The sequence below is a fragment of the Podarcis cretensis genome (genome assembly GCF_951804945.1).
Source record: "Podarcis cretensis genome assembly, chromosome: 9".
NCBI classification, from domain to species: Eukaryota; Metazoa; Chordata; class Lepidosauria; order Squamata; family Lacertidae; genus Podarcis; species Podarcis cretensis.
In genome coordinates this window covers 273,055-292,822 of record NC_137178.1, presented here as the reverse complement: position 1 = coordinate 292,822, position 19,768 = coordinate 273,055, and the positions used below count along the sequence as shown (strand labels likewise).

Sequence of the window (19,768 nt, the reverse complement as noted above, 5' to 3'; positions counted from 1 at the left end):
CAACTGCCGCTTGGTAAATGCGCCTGAGCTGGCGGCGCATTAAATCACTGCACAAGAATGGGGAGGGGGGGTGGGCTGGGCTGGGCTCCCTCCTCCCTCCCTGCAGGGATTCCAACCTCAAGCCCCCCCCCCCAAGGCTGAAAACGGGAGCGTCGCTGCCACCCGCTGGCCGACCTGAGAACTTCTCTGAGTGACGCTAGGAGACCCCCCTTCCTGCCCAATTCCCACTGTTGGGGGGGGGGGGGAGATGAGGACAACATGAGAATATTATTTCCTGCTCTCCCAGGAAAACGCTGCTCAGCTCTGGGAGCAGGGACCAACAGGGCGTGAGCTTTTTCAGCTTTTTTATTCCAAAAAATAGACTTGTATTGAAGAGAAGGCAGGGCTTAAGTTAAAAGGCGGGAGGGAGGGCAGGCGGGGGTGGCAGGTGGGGGGACGGGGACGATGCTGGGGCTGCAGCCCGTCCGACGGCCCCCCTACCTCCTCTTCTCCTTCACGCTGTAGTTGAGCAGCAGAGGCGCCGGCTGCAAAGGGAAGAGAGGGGAGGAGGGTGAGTGTCTCTGATTTTCCGGGGAGAGGGGGGGTCACCCCGCACAACCCACCCCCCACGTACCTTGCCAAACCAGTGAGAAAGCCAGAGCTGCTTGAGGGTCATGTGGTCGGGGAGCACCTCGTTGTTGAAGAGGATCTGCACCTGGAGGGGGTGGAGTCCCGTCAGCACCTGCCAGGTGGACCCCCGGCTGCCTCCCCACACCTGAGCGGGGGGCCTGGCCTTCCCGTTTCCTTGCAGCGAGACCACCTGCCCGCCCCAGGGCTGCCAACCTTTTTCGCATTTCAGATTTTGAGAGGGTGCTGGGGGGGGGGCAATCACAAAACAACTGCCATGGGGGGTAAAGGGAAAGCTAACCAGTAGGTCCAGTCGTGACCGACTCTGGGGTTGTGACGCTCATCTCGCTTTACTGGCCCAGGGAGCCGGCGTACAGCTTCCGGGTCATGTGGCCAGCAGGACTAAGCCGCTCCTGGCGAACCAGAGCAGCGCACGGAAACGCTGTTTACCTTCCCGCCGGAGTGGTACCTATTTATCTACTTGCACTTTGAGGTGCTTTCGAACTGCTAGGTTGGCAGGAGCTGGGACCGAGCAATGGGAGCTCACCCTGTCGCGGGGATTCGAACCGCCAACCATCCGATCGGCAAGTCCTAGTCTCTGTGGTTTAACCGACAGCGCCACCCGCGTCCCTTGCCATGGGGGGTGACCCCAGACAAAATCAAGAGTGCCACCCCCCAGCCACCTTCTGCTGTGTCCTGGTTGCAGAGATCAGGCAATGCTGATTTCAGAATCTTGGGGTTCCAGAGCTGAAAGGGTGAAAGGGACCCAAAGGGTCATCCAGCCCATCCGGGCCACGAATCCCCCCCCCCAGCTGCTGCTTCCTAACAGCCACAGGGAGCAATTCCTCAGTGTTCGGGGAAGGGAATGCAAGGGGGTCACACCCCACATCTCACATAAATCACTTAGGTGGTTCCTGAACCTTTAGCCCCATAACTGTCTTCCAAGGAAGACGAGAAGTTGACCGTTTTTTGGTGGTCCTGTAGAAAAGTATAAGATTTCTGGGAAAGGATATATAATGAATTTAAATTTTGTAATCCAGGGGAGGGGTGGGAGGAAGTTATATTGTTCATTTTTTGTGATTGATTGGAAAAACATTGAATTTATGAATTATTGTGTTTATAAAATTTGAAAATAAAATTTATTTATTTTTTAAAGACTGTTGACTGTTTTTTTTTTGGGGGGGGGTGAAGCTCAGCGTTGGAGCACCTGCCCAGGCCTTTGCAGGCCGCAGAAGTTGGACTGGCAACCCCTCCCCAACCCTTACTCACGTGTTGTAACGCCAGCTCTAATCGGCAGCACAGAACCCGGCGGAGGTGGCGGATCTGGGCCCGTACCGAGCAGCGAACGTATTTGTGCTGGGGGAGGGAAGGAAAATTGAAATGGGGGTGAAGGGAGAGGCAGCTGGAAAGGGCAGAGTCCGCCCCCTCCCCTCCACACCGGGGTGTTTTCTCTCACACAAATCCCCCCCCCCCCAGGTCTCCGTCTCAAGGAATGGCAGAGACGGTGCCAAGAGGAGGGAGGGCATGTGCGAGCGCCCGGGTGGGGAGCCCCCCCCACACACTCTGGCCATCATCTGCCAGCCTCTCACTGCAGGGACATATTTGTGTGTGTGTGTGTGTGTGTGCTGAGGGCAGGGCACAAGTGGTGCGGTGCACCCGGGCACCGAATTCTGGGGGGCACCAAATATATACCAGTCCCTCTCGACTGGCAGCAGTGAAAAACAATGGAGCGAAAGTGTCCCCTCCCCAGTCAAATATTCCCGACGAGTCAGGAAACAAAAGCAGTCATTTCCCCGCTGCATCGTCATTACAGGTCAGCAATTTTCCTCCCCCCAAAAAGGTCAACAACTTTGAGTTTGCCCCCCGTAAAAAAATTTGGGGGGGGGCGGCTAAACTAAATTTGGGGGCTCCAGGTGGATCTTTGCACCTGGTGGTGCATATGGCAAAGACGGCCCTGGCCAAGGGGGAGATGGGAGAGGTGGAGTGGGCCTGGGGGGCCGGAGGTCAGAGGAGCCTCTCATGTTGTATTCTATGCTGTTTTAAAGTTGCATTTTAATCAATGTTTTATATTTGCTGTTAGCCGCCCTGAGCCCGGTTTTAAAACCGGGAAGGGCGGGGTATAAGTAATTTTTATGATTATTCTCCTGCCACCTGGCCAGGTCTCCAGGCCCCCTTGTGCCGCAGCCAGAGCCCCCCCCCCAACACCCCGGCCTCCTCACCTGCAGGATGTGCTTGTTCTTCTCTTTCCCAGAACTGCAGAAAGAAAGAAAGAGAGAGAGAGAGAGAGAATGAGACCAGGCCATCAAGCCATCTCCATGCTCTCTGCCCCACCAGGAGATGTGCAAAGGGGGCGACCCACAAGATCCCTTGCTCCCCCCGCAGGGCAACATGGTGCTCCCCCCCCCCATGGGAAGTGGGGAAGAGAGAGGAAACCATCTTGAGGGCAGGGGCTGCCCCCTCCTTTCCTGACCAACCCCTGCGTTGCAAAAGAGAACGTCCAGAATGTTTAGGCAACACGATGCCCATATACCTACGTAATAGACAATCTTTATAGAATTCCTTCAAACAATAACAAGTTCAACATGAAATCTTAAGACTCAAAGTCTCTGAAAATCTTTAAATGAAGCGCGGTACCGAACTTTGTACGATGAAAGATAAGCAGCGAAGCTTTGTGCATTCAGCAAATATAATGTCCAACCCTGAACAGAGATTCCAGATATTGACTGCTGTTTCGTAGATCTTCGTCAGCGTGGTGGGAGAATATATAGAATTATTTCATGTGATAATGTAGTCACTGTAGTGATGTCGTCACATGAGCACTGCTCCACAGCACTTGATATTTTCATTCACACAGATTCATTTGAAATAAGATGGGTCTATGGAAGAATTCTATATTCTTTCAGAGACTTTGAGTGTAAGATTTCATTTTGAACTTATTATTGTTTGAAAGAATTCTATAAAAATTGTCTATTACGCAGGTATATGGTCATCGTGTTGCCCAAACATTGCAGACGCCCTCCTTTCCTGGGCGCCCCCCCGGCTGGAGAAGAGCCCTGCCATTTCCCAAGGGGCCCAGCTTTTGCTCTGCGTCCCCCCCGAAAGGCCAGTGGCTCCTTGCCTTGGTTGTGGAGGAAGCGCCAGAGCGCCCCCTAGTGCAGCACTGGGACACCGCAGGCTGCCCTGGAGGAGAGAGAGGGAAGAGCCCCCCCCACTGGCAGGCGAGTTGTGGGGCACTGGGGGCTCACCTCTTGGCTTCTAGAGGGGCACAAGAAGCCAAAGAAGCCAGGAGCTGGGAAGACCCACCGCCCATCTCTTGCAACCCCCCCCCCCCCGTGGGAAAACGACCCCCCCAGCAGCCACAAGAGCCTTGAGCTGAAGACCAAGCAGGGCTGGGGGGGCGCATGGCCACTCACTGGACGGCTGCCCTTCAAAGGATGCCAACATGCAGGTAGTAAACTCCCTCTTGCCGCCCAGAGGCCCCCCCCCCCAGCCACAGAGGGGCCTGTGGAGTTGGCAATTCTGCGTAACTCAAGCAAGCGAGTCAAGCCACACGCTGCAGGGAAGGCAAACTTTCACTGCCCCCCCATCCCGCTGTCTCAAGTTTCCCTGGGACCCTGCAGGCCAGTCCAGTGCTGTGTCCAGGGCCGGACTGAGGTTGGATGAGGCCCTCAGCTCCTGAAGGTAACGGGGCCCTTTCTAGGTCCAGCTGTCCTTTGTCCAATAACAAATTGTCACTGTTTTTTGTGTTGAATACCGTATTTTTCGCTCCAGAAGGCGCACCTGACCATAAGACACACCTAGTTTTTAGAGGCGGAATGCAAGAAAAAAAATTTTTTTTTTAAGGGAGCGCTGAGCAGAGCCTGTATGCATCCCAGGCTCTGCTCAGCGCTCCCTTTCACGAGCCGCGTGGAGCGTGTGTGTGGCGCTTGGGGGCTTTTCCCGCCTGCATTCGCTCCATAAGATGCACACACATTTCCCCTTACTTTTTAGGAGGGAAAAAGTGTGTCTTATGGAGCGAAAAATACGGTAGATGCTATATGGTCAATGATAGACCTAATAGGTATCTCAAGCCATTTGCACATTACAAAATCTGTATTTTATCAAATTGTTATAGGTAAAGGTAAAGGTAAAGGGACCCCTGACCATTAGTTCCAGTCGTGGCCGACTCTGGGGTGGCGGCGTTCATCTCGCTTTATTGGCCAAGGGAGCCGGCGTACAGCTTCCGGGTCATGTGGCCAGCAGGACTGGCGAACCAGAGCAGCGCACGGAAACGCCGTTTACCTTCCCGCTGGAGCGGAACCTATTTATCTACTTGCACTTTCAGGTGCTTTTGAACTGCTAGCTTGGCAGGAGCAGGGACCGAGCAATGGGAGCTCACCCCATCGCGAGGATTCGAACCACCGACCTTCTGATCAGCAACTCCTAGGCTCTGTGGTTTAACCCACAGGACCACCCGCAATTAAGAAGTATATTAATAGTGAAATAATTATTATAGGGAGCAGGCTAGCAGGCAGGGCCCATGACTTACATCTTAGGAGCCTACACAACACAAAACACTGTAGCTGTGTGTAGGGTTTTTTAAAAAAAAAATCTTATATTTTGGAAATGTACATCCAGTTTTTTTCCTTTAAATTTTTTGGGGGCCCCAAAAAGAGAGTAGGGCTTGTTTAGCTTATACGTAAATCTGGCACTGGCTGTGTCCCTGAGACCCCCCTCCTGCCGCTGCCCCACAGAGACTGCCTGGAGGTGCAAAGGCACAGTTCTGGCCCCCCAGCAAATGCACCTCTGGAGACAGGGCTGGGTGAGGACTGGAACCTGCCCCAGGTCTGCCTGTGAGAGGCGCCCCCTTGACCGCACTCCCCCCCCCCCCCGTCGCCATCCTCACCTCTGTTTCTCCAGGCACAGCAAGACGTGCTCGTCAAAGCGGTAATAATGAGCTCGCGAGTGGTCAAAGGTGGTGTAGGGCAGGCCCACGCGGTCAGAGGCCGAGTCTGGAGGGGGGGGCGAGGAAGAAGTCAGCACCCTTGCGTCCCCTCCCTTTCTGCAGAGGAGGCCTGGCAAGCCACCCCTCCTCCTCCTGCCCCCCCCCATTCAGGCTCCTTTGCTCAGTTCCCTGCTGGTGCAGGACAGGGGGGGGGGTCAAAAAGAAAGCGCCCCCACCTTCGTTGCTGGGTTGGCTGACGCGCTCCAGGCCGCGGGATTGGTAGAACTCACGGATCCTCTTCTCCTCGCCTGCGGGGAGGGGGGGCGGAAGAGAGTTGGCCGTTGCTGGAGTCAGGGGGCAAATCCCGGCCAGCTTGCACTGACCCTCCAAAAGGGGGGGAACCACGGAGGGAGGGGGGCTCGTCCCTTTCCTATGCTCAGGTAGAGCCCCCCTGCAAGCGGATGTTTGTGGCTCTCCCAGCCTGGCCCCCCAAGGCACCAGAGGCAGCAGGCAACGCCCCTCCTTGCTTCAGAGGCTGCTGCTGCCCTGACACCTGCCCTGGGGGGGCCCAGAGGAGGCCGGAGGGCCCCCCCGCTCCCTCCCCGCACTTACTCTCCTGCAGGCCCGGCACCAGCTTGTAGACGATGTCCTGCATGACGCGGTCGAGCTTGAGGTTGAGCAGGGGCTGCGTCTCGTGGATCTTGGTGCTGCACATGGGGCAGTACTTGCTGGTCTGCAGGTACTTCACGATGCAGCTCTTGCAGACTGGGAGAAAGGGAGGGAGGGAGGGGGCGCCATGAGCCGTACGGGGGGGGGGTCCCACCGGGGCAACGCTCCAAAAGGCGGCCCGCCCATACTCTGCGCAGAGCCCCTTTCCCTCTCAGCCACAGGAATGACCAGGAGAGGAAATTCCATTGATTTTTCAGCTTCAGAGGTTCCCAAACTTTTCCGGGTCCCCTCCCCAGAGCCAGGTGATCTTGCACCCCTGGCAGAAGCGTCCAGATTGCGCCCCCCACCCAGCCACGGACAAATGAGCTCTTCTTTCCGTCTCTCCTCCAACCCCCCCTTCCACCCTTTCAATTCACCCTCTATTTAAAACCATTTCTAGTGAGGCAATAATCAATATTTCTATTTGCGGACATACTTTTAGCTAATTTTGCGCTCCCACCCATTGCCCTGGTGGGGGCCGACCTCACCACCCCCTTGCTATGGCCCTGCCCTTCCCCCTTGGTTCCACAGGCTCATCCCCAGTGCCCCCTACCCTATGAAAAGTGCACTTCAAAACAGCGGTTTGCAAGACCCACCAAGCAAGATAATATAATAAAACCCAAAAGGGTTACAGTTGGGTGAACATTTCTTCAAAATCCAGCTGAAGCTATTTAGATTAATTCAACAAAACTGATGAATGTGTGGACCAGCGTTTCAGAGTCTGACGGTTATTTAAACCCCCAGCATCCCCCCCCCCGGTTGCCTCCTCGTCTTTTGGTGCACCCCCCCCCAGCACCCGAGGGAGCAACCACCTACTTTGGAACCACTGGCCTCGCCCTCAAATGGCTGTTAAGGTTGGGAGTCTGAGCCCCCCAGGGATGGCTTTGGGGCTAAATGACCCTTGGGGTCCCTTCCACTCTGTAAGGGAATCCCCCCCTTCCTGCTTGTGCATGTCAGACACGCCCCCCCATCTCGGCTTTCCAATGTTTCCCTCCAGGCAAGGAGGGGGAGCACCCCTTTCGTGGTTTCCGTGTGAGAGAGGAGGAGTTTGGGGTGGGGCGATCTTAACTTCAGAGCAACAACATCTACCTCCACTGTCTCTCTCTCCCCCCCCCCCCCCCGGCTAACTCTGGCCCCCCTACTGTGCATGTGGCCCCTGGCAGATTTCCTCCCAAGGGAAGGTGGCCCTCATCGGCAAAAGGCTGCTCCTTCTGGTCTGCCCCGCGGACAAATGACAAAAAGCCGCAAGGTGGTTAGATTGGTCTCCACTAGGGCCAGGGCCTTTTCAGCCCTGGCCCCAACTTGGTGGAACTCTCTGCCACAAGACACCAGGGCCCTGAGGGGCTTGACATCTTTCCGCAGGGCCTGTAAGACAGAGCTGCTCCGCCTGGCCTTTGGTCTGGACTCAGTCTGACCCTTATGTTTCCCTCCCCTTATGGTCTTGATTTATCGGCTACTTTTAAAATGAGGCTGCATTTTAAATTTCATTTTAACCTGTATTTTAAATTGGTTTTATTTTTCCTTCCCCCTATTATGTTTTTACTGTGATTTTATTGGTGTTAGCCACCCTGAGCCTGGCTCTGGCTGGGGAGGGTGGGGTATAAATAAAATTTATTATTCTTTATTGTTATTCCTAACACACCTCTCTTTGGTCAGGAACATGTCTTTCCCCCCCCTGGTCCCCCCTCCCCTCTTTCCCTGGTGCTACTCACAGGTGTGCAGGCATTCGGTGATGGTCGTGGCATCGATGAAGTATCCAGCACAAAGGAAGCAGACAATGTGCTCATTCAGCTCCTTCATCTTCACCCTCACCTCCTCCTGGGGACACGTAGGGGGATTAGACCATGGGTGGGCAAACTAAGGCCCGGGGGCAGGATCCGGCCCAATCCCCTTCTCAATCCAGCCCGCGGACGGTCCAAGAATCAGCATGTTTTCACATGAGTAGAATGTGTCCTTTTCTTTAAAATGCATCTCTGGGTTATTTGTGGGGCATAGGAATTCGTTCATTGTTTCCCTTCAAAATATAGTCCGGCCCCCCACAAGGTCTGAGGGACAGTGGACCGGCCCCCTGCTGAAAAAGTTTGCTGACCCCTGGATTAGACAGATGGGGGGGGGGAGCTCCTCAGCCCCTCCCTCCCAGCTGGCCAAGAGAGCTGATCTTCTACCATCTCTCTCTCTCTCTCTCTCTCTCTCTCTCTCTCCATAGAACTGTAGTTTCAAAAAGGACCCCCAGAGTCATCTAGTCCAGCCCCCTTCATGGCCAGCCCAGGGACCACTGGTCAAAGCCTTAGCCCCCCGTTGGAAAGTCGGGTCCCAGGGGCCCCCCACCAGCCTGCTGGAGGGGCAGCTTGACCCACACACCCTTTTCCCGACGCACAAGTCCAGGTCTAAAAGGCCCGAGTTCAAAACCCGCCTCTGCCATGGCCTCTTTTTCTAGTCTTGGTCCAATCTCCCTCTCTCCTTTAGACACCGCCCTCCGCCACAGAACAAGCCTCCCCAAATGAAGACGGGCTCCGTGAACATCCCTTTGTACCTGCGGATCGTGTCCCGCCTTGGTTTTCCGCATCTCCTCTGAATATTGGGTTGCATTGATGCCATTCCCAGAATGTCTGTTCTTGTGCCCTTATGCCCATTTAAACCGTCCCCGCATCAGGCAGGGTGTCCTCATCTCCCAGAGAGACCCAAAGGGGTAGGATCCGAGCACAAGAGCAGCCCTCTCCCCTCAAAGCTGGTGGCCATGACTGCCTCTTGTGGCAGTGAGTTCCACCGTTTAACTATGTGCTGCGGAAAGACGGACTTTCTTCCTCTGACATACGAGAGAGGGAGGGATGCCTGGCGACAGGTGAGCAGTTTGCCTGCCTTTGCCATGCGAGGCTTCAAGCGCCCAGTTCTCCCTCCAGTGGGCGCCTGGCTCAACAAACTACAACTCCCATCATTCCTGGCCATTGGCTGGGCTTGCTTGAAGTTGTAGTTCTGCAACACCTGGAGGCCAAAGCTTCCTCCCAGCCGGCTCTGAAATCAAGAGCTGCCCTTTGGCCAGGAAATGGCCTGAGGTGAGTCTCAGTTTGCCTGTCTGAGAAATGGGGCCAACAACAACTTGCTCTTCTCAGGACAAAGTCTTGCGGCACCTGAAATACCAGCACGTTTAGTCCATAAATGTCACTTTGACCAGCAGCCCCTGATGATGCCAGGGCAGTGCAATGGGTAAGGGTGGGACTGGGAATTGGGAGACCCGGGTTCGAGTCCCCCCTAAACCAAGAAACTCACAGGGTCGTTGTGGTAAAATGGAGGAGGGGAGAACCAAGAGTTTCTTGTGGGAAAGGTGGCATTTACAAATAGGAAACAAAATGAAATATCTGTAGGAAGTGAATCTGTCTGTGGCTGATCTGCCACAAGACTCTTTTTACGGCATCCAACCCATAATGACACACTTTGAGGTGGCAAGGAAGATGGCATGGGTGCTAATGGGGTTAAGGCAGGACCAGATTTAGATTTTATGAGGCCTTAAGCTCCTGAAGGTAATGGGGCCCTTTCTATGTCCAGCTGTCCTTTGTCCATAACAAATTGTGGCTGTTTTTTGTGCTGAATAGATGCTATATGGTAATTTATGGACCTAAAAAGTATCTCAAGCCATTTGCACATAACAAAATATGTATTTTATCAAAGTAATTGTTGAACTGAAATATAATTAAGAAGTATCTCAAGCCATTTGCACATGTTGCCCTGCAACCAGTCCATGCAGAATGTAGGCACCCTATATATAGAAAGGAGCAAAGCAGGGATATTTAGGGAGCAGGACAGCAGGCGGGGGCCATGACTTACATCACACAAAACACTGTTGCTGTGTGTAGGTTTTATTTTATTTATTTTTATCTTATATTTTGGAAATGGACATCCAGTATTTTTTCCTTTAATTTTTTGGGGGGACCCAAGAGAGTGGGCCCCCAAGTTAGAGCTTGTTGAGCTTATAGGTAGATGGGGTGAAGGCAACGTCCTCAGAAACGCAGGCCCCCCGCTGCAGGGGGCTGGACTAGATGTCCCTTGGGGTTCCCTCCCCACTCTCCCATCCGGGGATTCTGTGGCGCCTTTAACAGGAAAGGGACCCCACGGGGTCATCCAGACCGACCCCACAACTCCAGCCGGCGCCCTCGACCAATCTGGGGGTCAGAAGCCGAGGGGAATCTCCTTAGCTCCGCCCCACGCCTTTTCCCCGCCCCCTCTGCGCACGCTGCCGCGGCTCCCCTCCTGCGCATGCGCCCCGGCCCCCGGCGCGGCCCCCGCTTCCCCGTCCCGCTCCCGCGGGGGCCTCACCTCGTTGCGGAGCGGGTCCATCTTGTAGACGGCCTGGAGCTGGTTGCGGAGCCGCATCGCGATCGCCATCGGGCCCCCCGGAGGAGGAGACGCCATCTTGGAGCCGCCTCGCCCACTTCCGGGTTGGCCGGGGGCGGGGCCTGTCGCCGCGGCAACGGCTGCCGGCGTCACGCCGAGGGGAGCGCGCGGGGCACGCCGGGAGTTGTAGTTGGCGGCCGGGCGACAGCGAGGGAGAAAGGAAGGGCGACTCTCGCCCCGCCCTCCTTAACCCCTCCTGCGCCGGGCCGAGGGAGGAGCGGCCGCCTGCAGTTCCTGCTCTGGCCGCGAGGGGGGCGGGCGGGCGAGAGCGGGGGAGACGCGGATCTCCGGCCCGGGGAACCCGCGAGCGAGCCAGCCGCGTCCAGCCCGGAGGAGAGGGGGCGGGAGAGCCCCGAAGGGCCGCCCCGTCGAAGAGGGCCCGGGGCTGGTCCCGGACGGAAGGATCCCAACCAGAAGAAATGAAGAGCCGTCTAAATAAATTAATAAATTGTCCAGTAGCACCTGAAAGGGAAAGGGAAAGGGACCCCTGACCATCAGGTCCAGTCGTGGCCGACTCTGGGGTTGCGGCGCTCATCTCGCTTTATTGGCCAAGGGAGCCGGCGTACAGCTTCCGGGTCATGTGGCCAGCAGGACTAAGCCGCTTCTGGCGAACCAGAGCAGCGCACGGAAACGCTGTTTACCTTCCCGCCGGAGTGGTACCTATTTATCTACTTGCACTTTGACGTGCTTTTGAACTGCTAGGTTGGCAGGAGCAGGGACCGAGCAATGGGAGCTCACCCCGTTGCAGGGATTCAAACCGCCGACCTTCTGATCGGCAAGTCCTAGGCTCTATGGTTTAACCCACAGCGCCACCCGCATCCCTAGTAGCACCTTAGAGACCAACTAAGTTTGTTCTGGGTGTAAGCTTTCTTATACCTGAAGAAGTGTCCATGCACACGAAAGCTTATGAAATTAAGAATAGTAGTAGTAGTAGCAATAATAATAATAATATATTATTTATACCCCAGATATTATATCTGGCTGGGTTTCCTCAGCCACTCTGGGTGGCTCCCAACCGAATATTAAAAACAATACAGCATTAATCATTAAATACTTCCCTAAACAGGGCTGCCTTCAGATGTCTTTTAAAAGTAAGATACCGGTAGTTGCTTATTCCCTTGACATCTGAAGGGAGGGCGTTCCACAGGGCAGGTGCCACCACCAATAAGGCCCTTTGCCTTCTCACAATGAGGGAACCACCAGAAGGCCCTTGGAGCTGGACCTCAGTGTCTGGGCTGAACAATGGGGGTGGAGACGCTCCTTCAGGTATACATGACCGAGGCTGCTTAGGGCTTAGGTCAGCACAAACACTTTGAATTGTGCTGGAAACGTACTGGGAGCCAGTGTAGGTCTTTCAAGACCAGTGTTATGTGGTCTTAGTGGTCGCTCCCTATCACCAGTCTAGCTGCCACATTCTGGATTAATTGCAGTTTCTGGGTCACCTTCAAAGGGAGCCCCACATAGAGCGCATTGCAGTAGTCCAAGTGGGAGATAACCAGAGCATGCACCACTCTGGCCAGACAGTGTGGCAGGTAGGGTCTCATCCTGCATACCAGATGGATCTGGCAGACAGCTGCCCTGGACACAGAACTGTCCTGCGCCTCCATGGACAGCTGTGAGTCCAAAATGACTTCCAGGCTGCACACCTGGTCCTTCAGGGGCACAGTGACCCCGTTCAGGACCAGGGCGTCCCCCACACCCACCTGCTCCCTGTAGAGCTATCCTGAAGAGGGAGGCTGGCATTGAGTGGTGGGTGCCCTCACAGGGGAAGCCGAGGCCTTGCCTGGCATGTGGTACCGCTGGGAATTGAGGACCGCCTGCCGGGTGACCACCCTGGCATCTGCTTGAAGATGCCAAGCCCTGGCTCCTCCTTGGCTCCCTATTGCTGAAGCTCAGGCCTGGCAGCCTCTGCCCTCCTCCTCCTCCTGGCTGGGGGCTCCCCAGGCGGCACTTGAGACCCGGATTGCAGCGCTTAGCCAGCCCCCCCGCTAAGGAGCCCCCGCCAGCCAGACAGCGCTCCTGCTTTGCATTAGTCGGCCCTGATCAAATCAGCCCCATTAGCCTGGCTCCAGGCAGCGGAGCTGGCAGTGCCACGGGGTGTGGGGAGGGGGTCTGTCCCATCTCTCCTCCCCACTCCTGGCCCAACTCAGCCCTGGGGGAGGGGGCTGCTCCTCTCCCTCCCGCCAGACCTAAGCAGCGTCTCTCTGCCCGCCTTGGGGGCACCTTCCTCTTCAGCCTCCATGCCGATGTGAAGATGGAGCCGCTGGAGATCACCAAGGAAATCTTCTTAATTTAATTAACCATCTTTTTAGGCTGCCTTTCTGGGCAAATGCCAACCCAGAGCTGGATGAAATAAATGCCCATCCAAAGTGCCATAAAACAAAAGACAAAACAGCACCAAATTAAAAAAGGGCCAAACACTTGAGTAAAAAGTTGTATCTCTTTTTTAAAAAATACCAAAGTGGTTTGCAATAATATCTCTCTATATATAAAAAAAGCACATACTAATTTAAAATCAGAGAAGATCAGCTATTGTGGAACGATGTTTTCTTAATTGCCTCTACAATCCTGGCAGCGTAGAAAAGATTTCAGAAGGTGCTTCAAGGTTTAGACAGAAGGCTGGATCTCCTTTGGCAGAGTTTTCCACAGTCACGGGGCTCAGGATGACCCTAAATGCTCTATTTCATGTTGAAATGAAATGAAATGTATTACGGTCCCAGACCAGCTTCACATACTGTACCAAGCAAACATAAAACACAATAGAATTAAGTTTGAATTAACAATCAAATGTAACAATAAACAATATGAATACGGAATCCATTAGAAATGTGGTTCAGGTCTTGGTCTCTAAAATATGATCTAGAGTTTGCATCTGAGGCCCTAGTCTTTGTAATAGCGCAGCTTGTTCCCTGGGTTTTATGGCAACCGCGCAAAATTTGGCCACCCTCAGCGTGGTCTCTGGATCCTTATCCTCTCTCAGGGATTTTTGATGTCAAATGAGCCTCACCCTGCACACGACCCAGAGACCTGGAGGGCCAGCTGGGAAAGAGACCGTCTTCAGGGCCTTCGGGAAAGGCTGCCATGCAGAGCTTTGGCAAAGGTCCAGTAGCAGGGAGTTCCATAGCCCCAGGGGCCACCACAGAAGAGGACCTCTCTCTCATGGCCACCCACCTGACCAGCCTAGCAGAGGGTCACACCAGCAGAGCCTATGAAGCAAGTTGCTTCAGTGGGGAGCCCAGTAAAGAGCTGGGGAGCAAATTGCTTAGGGCTGTAACAGTCAATACCAGTGCTTGGAACTGGGCCTAGAAACAGACTTGTAACTCGTGCAGCTGCTTTTTTATAGAATAATAAAAATATATATTTGAATATATTGTGCAATTATTTTCCAGTTCCTGATTACCTAACATGGCTTGGTTTGAAAGAGTTGGGCACTGAAGAACTCTGACTGAGACCATCTTGTATTTATTGTGGGTTTAGAGAAGCCCTACCAGACATAAGGGGGGTTCTTGTTTTAAGTATTTAATTGTGCTTTTATTCTGTATTTTTACCTTGTGAACCGCCCTGAGATTTTCGGATGAAGGACAATGTATAAATTTACAGTAATTAATAAAAAGTAATAATAATAATTTATATGAAAATAAAATAAATAAGTGTTTATACTACATTTTTTTTAGATTTGCCTTGAGAGTGTCTTTAAACCTCTTTTATTGACCACCAGTATTACGCTTTCCATTTTTAAGCTCGGAATAGAGTAGTTGCTTTGGAAGACGATCATCAGGCATCCGCACAACATGACCAGTCCAACCAAGTTGATGTTGAAGAATCATTGCTTCAACACTGCTTCAACACTGGTTGGAGATGGTGTTTATAAGTATTGAATGGTCTCTTTAAATTTCAAAGGTTCATTATTGTTTCACAAGATGTGTATTTCTTTAAAGGCCAGAGCAAATAATGTGACCTACGTAGTTTTACAGCTGTGAAGCAGTATAGCAGGTGCTGTTAAGTTGTGGTAATTAGTAAGCTGTTGGGTATGGTATATAAAGAGCAGCATGTACTGTACTGTACTCTCAGTACTGTACCCTGGTGGATGGGTCATGCTTATTGATATATTGTCATTTAGTGTAAAAGGAGTTTTTGTTTTTGTTATTGTTGTTGTTTAGTCGTTTAGTCGTGTCCGACTCTTCGTGACCCCATGGACCAGAGAACGCCAGGCACTCCTGTCTTCCACTGCCCCCCGCAGCTTGGTCAGACTCATGCTGGTAACCTCGAAAACACTATCCAACCATCTCGTCCTCTGTCGCCCCCTTCTCCTTGTGCCCTCCATCTTTCCCAACATCAGGGTCTTCTCCAGGGAGTCTTCTCTTCTCCTGAGGTGGCCAAAGTCTTGGAGCCTCAGCTTCAGGATCTGTCCTTCCAGTGAGCACTCAGGGCTGATTTCCTTCAGAATGGAGAGGTTTGATCTTCTTGCAGTCCATGGGACTCTCAAGAGTCTCCTCCAGCACCATAATTCAAAAGCATCAATTCTTCGGCGATCAGCCTTCTTTATGGTCCAGCTCTCACTTCCATACATCACTACTGGGAAAACCAGAGCTTTAACTATACGGACCTTTGTTGGCAAGGTGATGTCTCAGTTACTTTTGCGTTTCTTGAATGTGTGGTCTCCCCGGCATGCTTTCTGCAGTGCAACTAATGTGCAAAATAACCAACAGTAAGTCATCCATGTTTCAGGGTTTTGTACTAACTAACTAAGTTCAGCAGGATCCAAATCAATAGATTCAAATGAGAAGAAAGGAGATTCCATCTCGTGTTTAGCAGCAGAATGGACTCCTTCAAAAGGTGATGGACTCTTCCGCTGGAGGCCTTTGGCCAGAGGTTGGCTGGCCCTCTGTCATGGAACTTCAGCTTTGATTCCTGCACTGCAGAGGGCTGGAATGGATGACCCTTGGTAGCCCCTTCCAACCCAACAATTCTATGATTCTTCACGCACATTCCCAGCCTCTACCATGGGCTGTGAGCTTGGGCTGAATGTCTTGGGGGCTCCCCTAGAGCTTCTCTTGTGTCTCCTTCTCTCCTCACAGTTCCCATGCCCAGCAGCATCTCCTGCTGACATGCCCCCCCCCGGCTGGGCCTGACAGGTAATAATGCTGCGGCCCCCAGCGGCCCTCTTAAGAAGCCCATTCCAGTGATGGCCTGTCAGTCTCCTGTCTGTGGCTGCCCCCCAAGAAACTCATTAAAGAGCTGCAGATGGAAGAAGCCCAGCCCAGGAGAGGCCGGAGGGGCTTGAGGGGGGGGGGGAGCTTGGCTTGGGCCCACTCAGCTGGCTGTGCCCAGCGCCCGGCTTCAGCACCAGGCAGGAGAGAGCAAAACCCAATGGCCAGGAAATATCTTTGTGGAGCTGTGGAAAGTGGGCGGTCAGCAAGGCAGGGTTTTCACTTCGGAAGCAGCTGGTGATCAAACTGGAAGGGAAAAAAATCACTTTGAGGAGGTTTTTTAAAAAATAAAATAAAAAAGTTGTGTATAAATTTTAAGAAATAAATAAAGAAAATAAGAAAGGAGGTGGTTAGACATCTGTTCACTTTGCAAGCCTCCTCCCCTTGCTACCTCAGCAAATACCCAGGCTTTCATCACCATCACCATCCTCATTTATTATTTCTACCCTGCCCCATCTAGAAGGGTTTCCCCAGCCACTCTGGGAAGCTCTCAACAGAACATTAGGGCTGCCTTCAGATGTCTTCTAAAAGTCAGATAGTTGTTTATTTCCTTGACATCTAATGGGAGGGCGTTCCACAGGGCAGGCGCCACCACCGAGAAGGCCCTCTTCCCTCTTCATAGCTTGATAACTTTGGGGAGGAGGCTACTTTGTCACACACACACACACACACACACACACACACACACACACCGTTCTACCCAGATATGCCCCCCTGGTGTGTTTTGAGGGAGGCACTAGAAATGATCAGTTGTTTCCATTCCCTGAGGACTGGCATTTGATTTTATTTGCTGCCTCTGCTGAGGAAGGCTCAGGACTCAGAGGTTGGGCACTTTGCATGTGGAAAGTTCCAGCATCAATCCCTGGTGGCATCTCCATTTTATCATCATCATCATCATCATCATCATCATCATCATCATCATTTTATCTGTATGCCACCTTTCCATAGCTGAAACCATGCCCAAGGCGGCTTACGACATGACAAGGTTTACACAATTACAAACCTAACAAAAGTCATAAACATTAAATAAAACACATCAAAAAGTTCACAGCCAAGTGGAAACAATTTCCACATAAATCATAATATTTTTTTTTATAATAATATTTATTAAATTTTTGTTTAACCAATAAAAAACATACATAATAACATAATATTTTCCATTATCCACATTTCATTCTCAACTTTGGACTTCCTCACATCTCTTCTTCCTGCTTTCTAAACATAAATTTTACCAGCAAATTAATTATTATATTTGTATAATATAATTTCCCAATATTTAATATCTCAATTTTTGGGATTTAACATACTCTTATTGAAGCTTAATCATAAAATATTACTTATCCAAAATTTATCTTTTCATCTTCCAATTAAATTTAAATTTATATTCTTTATAACTAGTTTGTTGGAGCCATGTTTTTACTAATCTTACATCTTTCTTAACATTCATACAATTTGCAATATTTTTGTAGATAGTCCTTAAATTTCTTCCAGTCTTCCTCCACCAGTTCTTCTCCCAGGTCTCGGATTCTGCCAGTCATCTCCGCCAGTTCCATATAGTCTATCAGTTGCATCTGCCATTCTTCCAGTGTGGGTAATTCTTGAGTTTTCCAGCTTTTAGCGATGAGTATCCTTGCTGCTGTTGTGGCGTACATAAAAAAGGTTCGATCCTTCTTTTGCACACTCTGACCAACAATGCCCAAGAGAAAGGCCTCTGGTTTCTTAAGGAAGGTATACTTAAATACCTTTTTCAGTTCATTATAAATCATTTCCCAGAAAACCTTCACTCTAGGGCAAGTCCACCAGAGGTGAAAGAATGTTCCTTCAGCTTCTTTACACTTCCAACATTTATTATCAGACACATGGTATATCTTTGCAAGCTTGACTGGAGTCATGTACCACCTGTATATCATTTTCATAATGTTTTCTTTCAAGGCATTACATGCCGTAAATCTCAAACCTGTGGTCCATAACTTTTCCCAGTCAGCAAACATGATGTTATACCCTATGTCCTGTGCCCATTTTATCATGGCTGATTTGACCGTTTCATCCTGTGTATTCCATTTTAACAGCAAGTTATACATTCTTGAAAGTATCTTAGAGCTGGGTTCTAACAGTTCTGTTTCTAACTTTGATTTTTCCACCTGGAATCCTATCTTTTTATCCAACTTAAAAACTTCTTTAATCTGAGCATAATGTAGCCAGTCTCGCACTTTATCTTTTATTTTCTCCATACTCTGCAACCTCCAGTTATCTCCATCTTTTTCTATTATTTCCCAATATTTCGGCCATTTGGCCTCCATATTGAGTTTTTTCAGGGCCTTAGCCTCCATTGGTGATAACCACCTTGGGGTCTTGTTTTCCAATAAGTCTTTATATTTCAACCAGACATTAAATACTGCTTTTCTGACAACATGGTTCTTAAAATTCTTATGTATTTTAGCCTTGTCATACCACAGATATGCATGCCACCCAAATGCATTGTTGAATCCTTCCAAATCTAAAACATCAGTGTTCTCAAGAAGTAGCCAGTCTTTCAACCAGCAGAAAGCTGCTGATTCATAATACAACTTTAGGTCTGGCAGGGCAAATCTCCCTCTTTCTTTAGCGTCAGTTAATATCTTAAATTTAATTCTGGGCTTTTTGCCCTGCCAGACAAATCTTGAAATATCTCTCTGCCACCTCCCAAAACACTCCATTTTGTCCACAATCTGCAAAGTTTGAAACAAAAATAACATTTTTGGCAATACATTCATCTTAATAGCAGCAATACGTCCTGTCAGGGAAAATTTCAGTCTTGACCAAACATCTAGATCCCTTTTAATTTCAGACCAACATTTTTCATAATTATCTTTAAATAAATTCCTGTTCTTCGCTGTTATATTTACCCCTAGGTATCTCACTTTTTTAACCACATTTAATTCTGTCTCTTTCTGAAACCTTTCTGATTCTGAAGAAGTTAAATTTTTTTCTAAAACCTTGGTTTTTTGCTTATTAAGTTTAAATCCCGCCACTCGACCAAACTCATAAATCAATTGTAATACCCTTTTAGTACTAGGCTCTGGCTCCTGTAGGGTCAAAACTAGGTCATCTGCAAATGCTTTCAATTTATATTGTTTCGCTCCGACCTGGATACCTTCCACCAACCGGTCGCCTCTAATCATATTCAAGAGCACTTCTAGGACCGATATAAATAACAAAGGGGATATAGGGCAACCTTGTCATGTTCCTTTTTCAATTCTAAACTCTTCTGTCACCACATTGTTGACTATCAATTTTGCCTTTTGCTCTGAATAAATTGCCTCTATCCCATTGTAAAACCCCCGCCCCACTCCCATTCCTTCCAAATTTTTCTTCATAAACTTCCAGGAGATATTATCAAAGGCCTTCTCCGCGTCTATAAATATCAAGACTGCTTTTGTATTAATGTTTGTTTGCAAGAGTTCCAAAATATCAATAATGTTCCTTGTGTTTGCAAACAAATGTCTACCTGGGAGAAAGCCTGCCTGGTCCTTGTGAATTACTTCATTTAAGACTTTTTTAAGTCTACTTGCTAAAATGTCTGCAAATATTTTGTAATCCACATTTAGGAGGGAGATGGGGCGGTAATTCTTAAGTTGTGTCTTTTCAGTTTCTAGTTTGGGTATCAATGTGATGAAAGCTTCTTTCCACGACTCCGGTGCCTTCTTTCCCTCCATAATTTCATTGCAAACCTCCATTAATGGATGTATCAAATAGTCTTTCAATGTCTTATAATATTTGGAGGTAAGCCCATCTGGCCCTGGAGACTTGCCCAATTGCATGTTCTGAATGGCTTCCTCAATCTCTAATTGTGTTATTTTATAATTCAGGATTGTTCTATTCCGGAGAGTCAACTTTGGTAAACCATTCTTCTTTAGAAACTGTTCTATCTCTGATTCATTTTGTGGCCCTT

The 19,768-nt window shown here is 50.5% G+C and overlaps 1 protein-coding gene across 1 annotated transcript; it reads right to left on the bottom strand.

Moving 5' to 3' along the window:
* Window positions 1-368: 368 nt before the first annotated feature.
* Window positions 369-10,686, bottom strand: PCGF1 (polycomb group ring finger 1). The gene is made up of 9 exons (XM_079991210.1): window positions 10,550-10,686; window positions 7,951-8,056; window positions 6,143-6,295; window positions 5,767-5,838; window positions 5,492-5,597; window positions 2,826-2,859; window positions 1,876-1,962; window positions 614-694; window positions 369-524 (listed from the first exon to the last, which is right to left on the bottom strand). The coding sequence occupies exons 1-9, from the start codon at window positions 10,643-10,645 to the stop codon at window positions 477-479; spliced, it is 783 nt and encodes a 260-aa protein (XP_079847336.1). The 5' UTR covers window positions 10,646-10,686; the 3' UTR covers window positions 369-476.
* Window positions 10,687-19,768: the final 9,082 nt, after the last annotated feature.

Excerpts from the sequence above, each read along its gene's own strand:
- PCGF1 (XM_079991210.1), bottom strand. The coding sequence starts at position 10,645 with ATGGCGTCTCCTCCTCCGGGGGGCCCGATGGCGATCGCGATGCGGCTC. Across the intron at positions 8,057-10,549 it reads TGGACCCGCTCCGCAACGAG|GAGGAGGTGAGGGTGAAGAT; the intron begins GTGAGGCCCCCG and ends ACGTGTCCCCAG. Across the intron at positions 695-1,875 it reads TAGAGCTGGCGTTACAACAC|GTGCAGATCCTCTTCAACAA; the intron begins GTGAGTAAGGGT and ends CACCCCCTCCAG.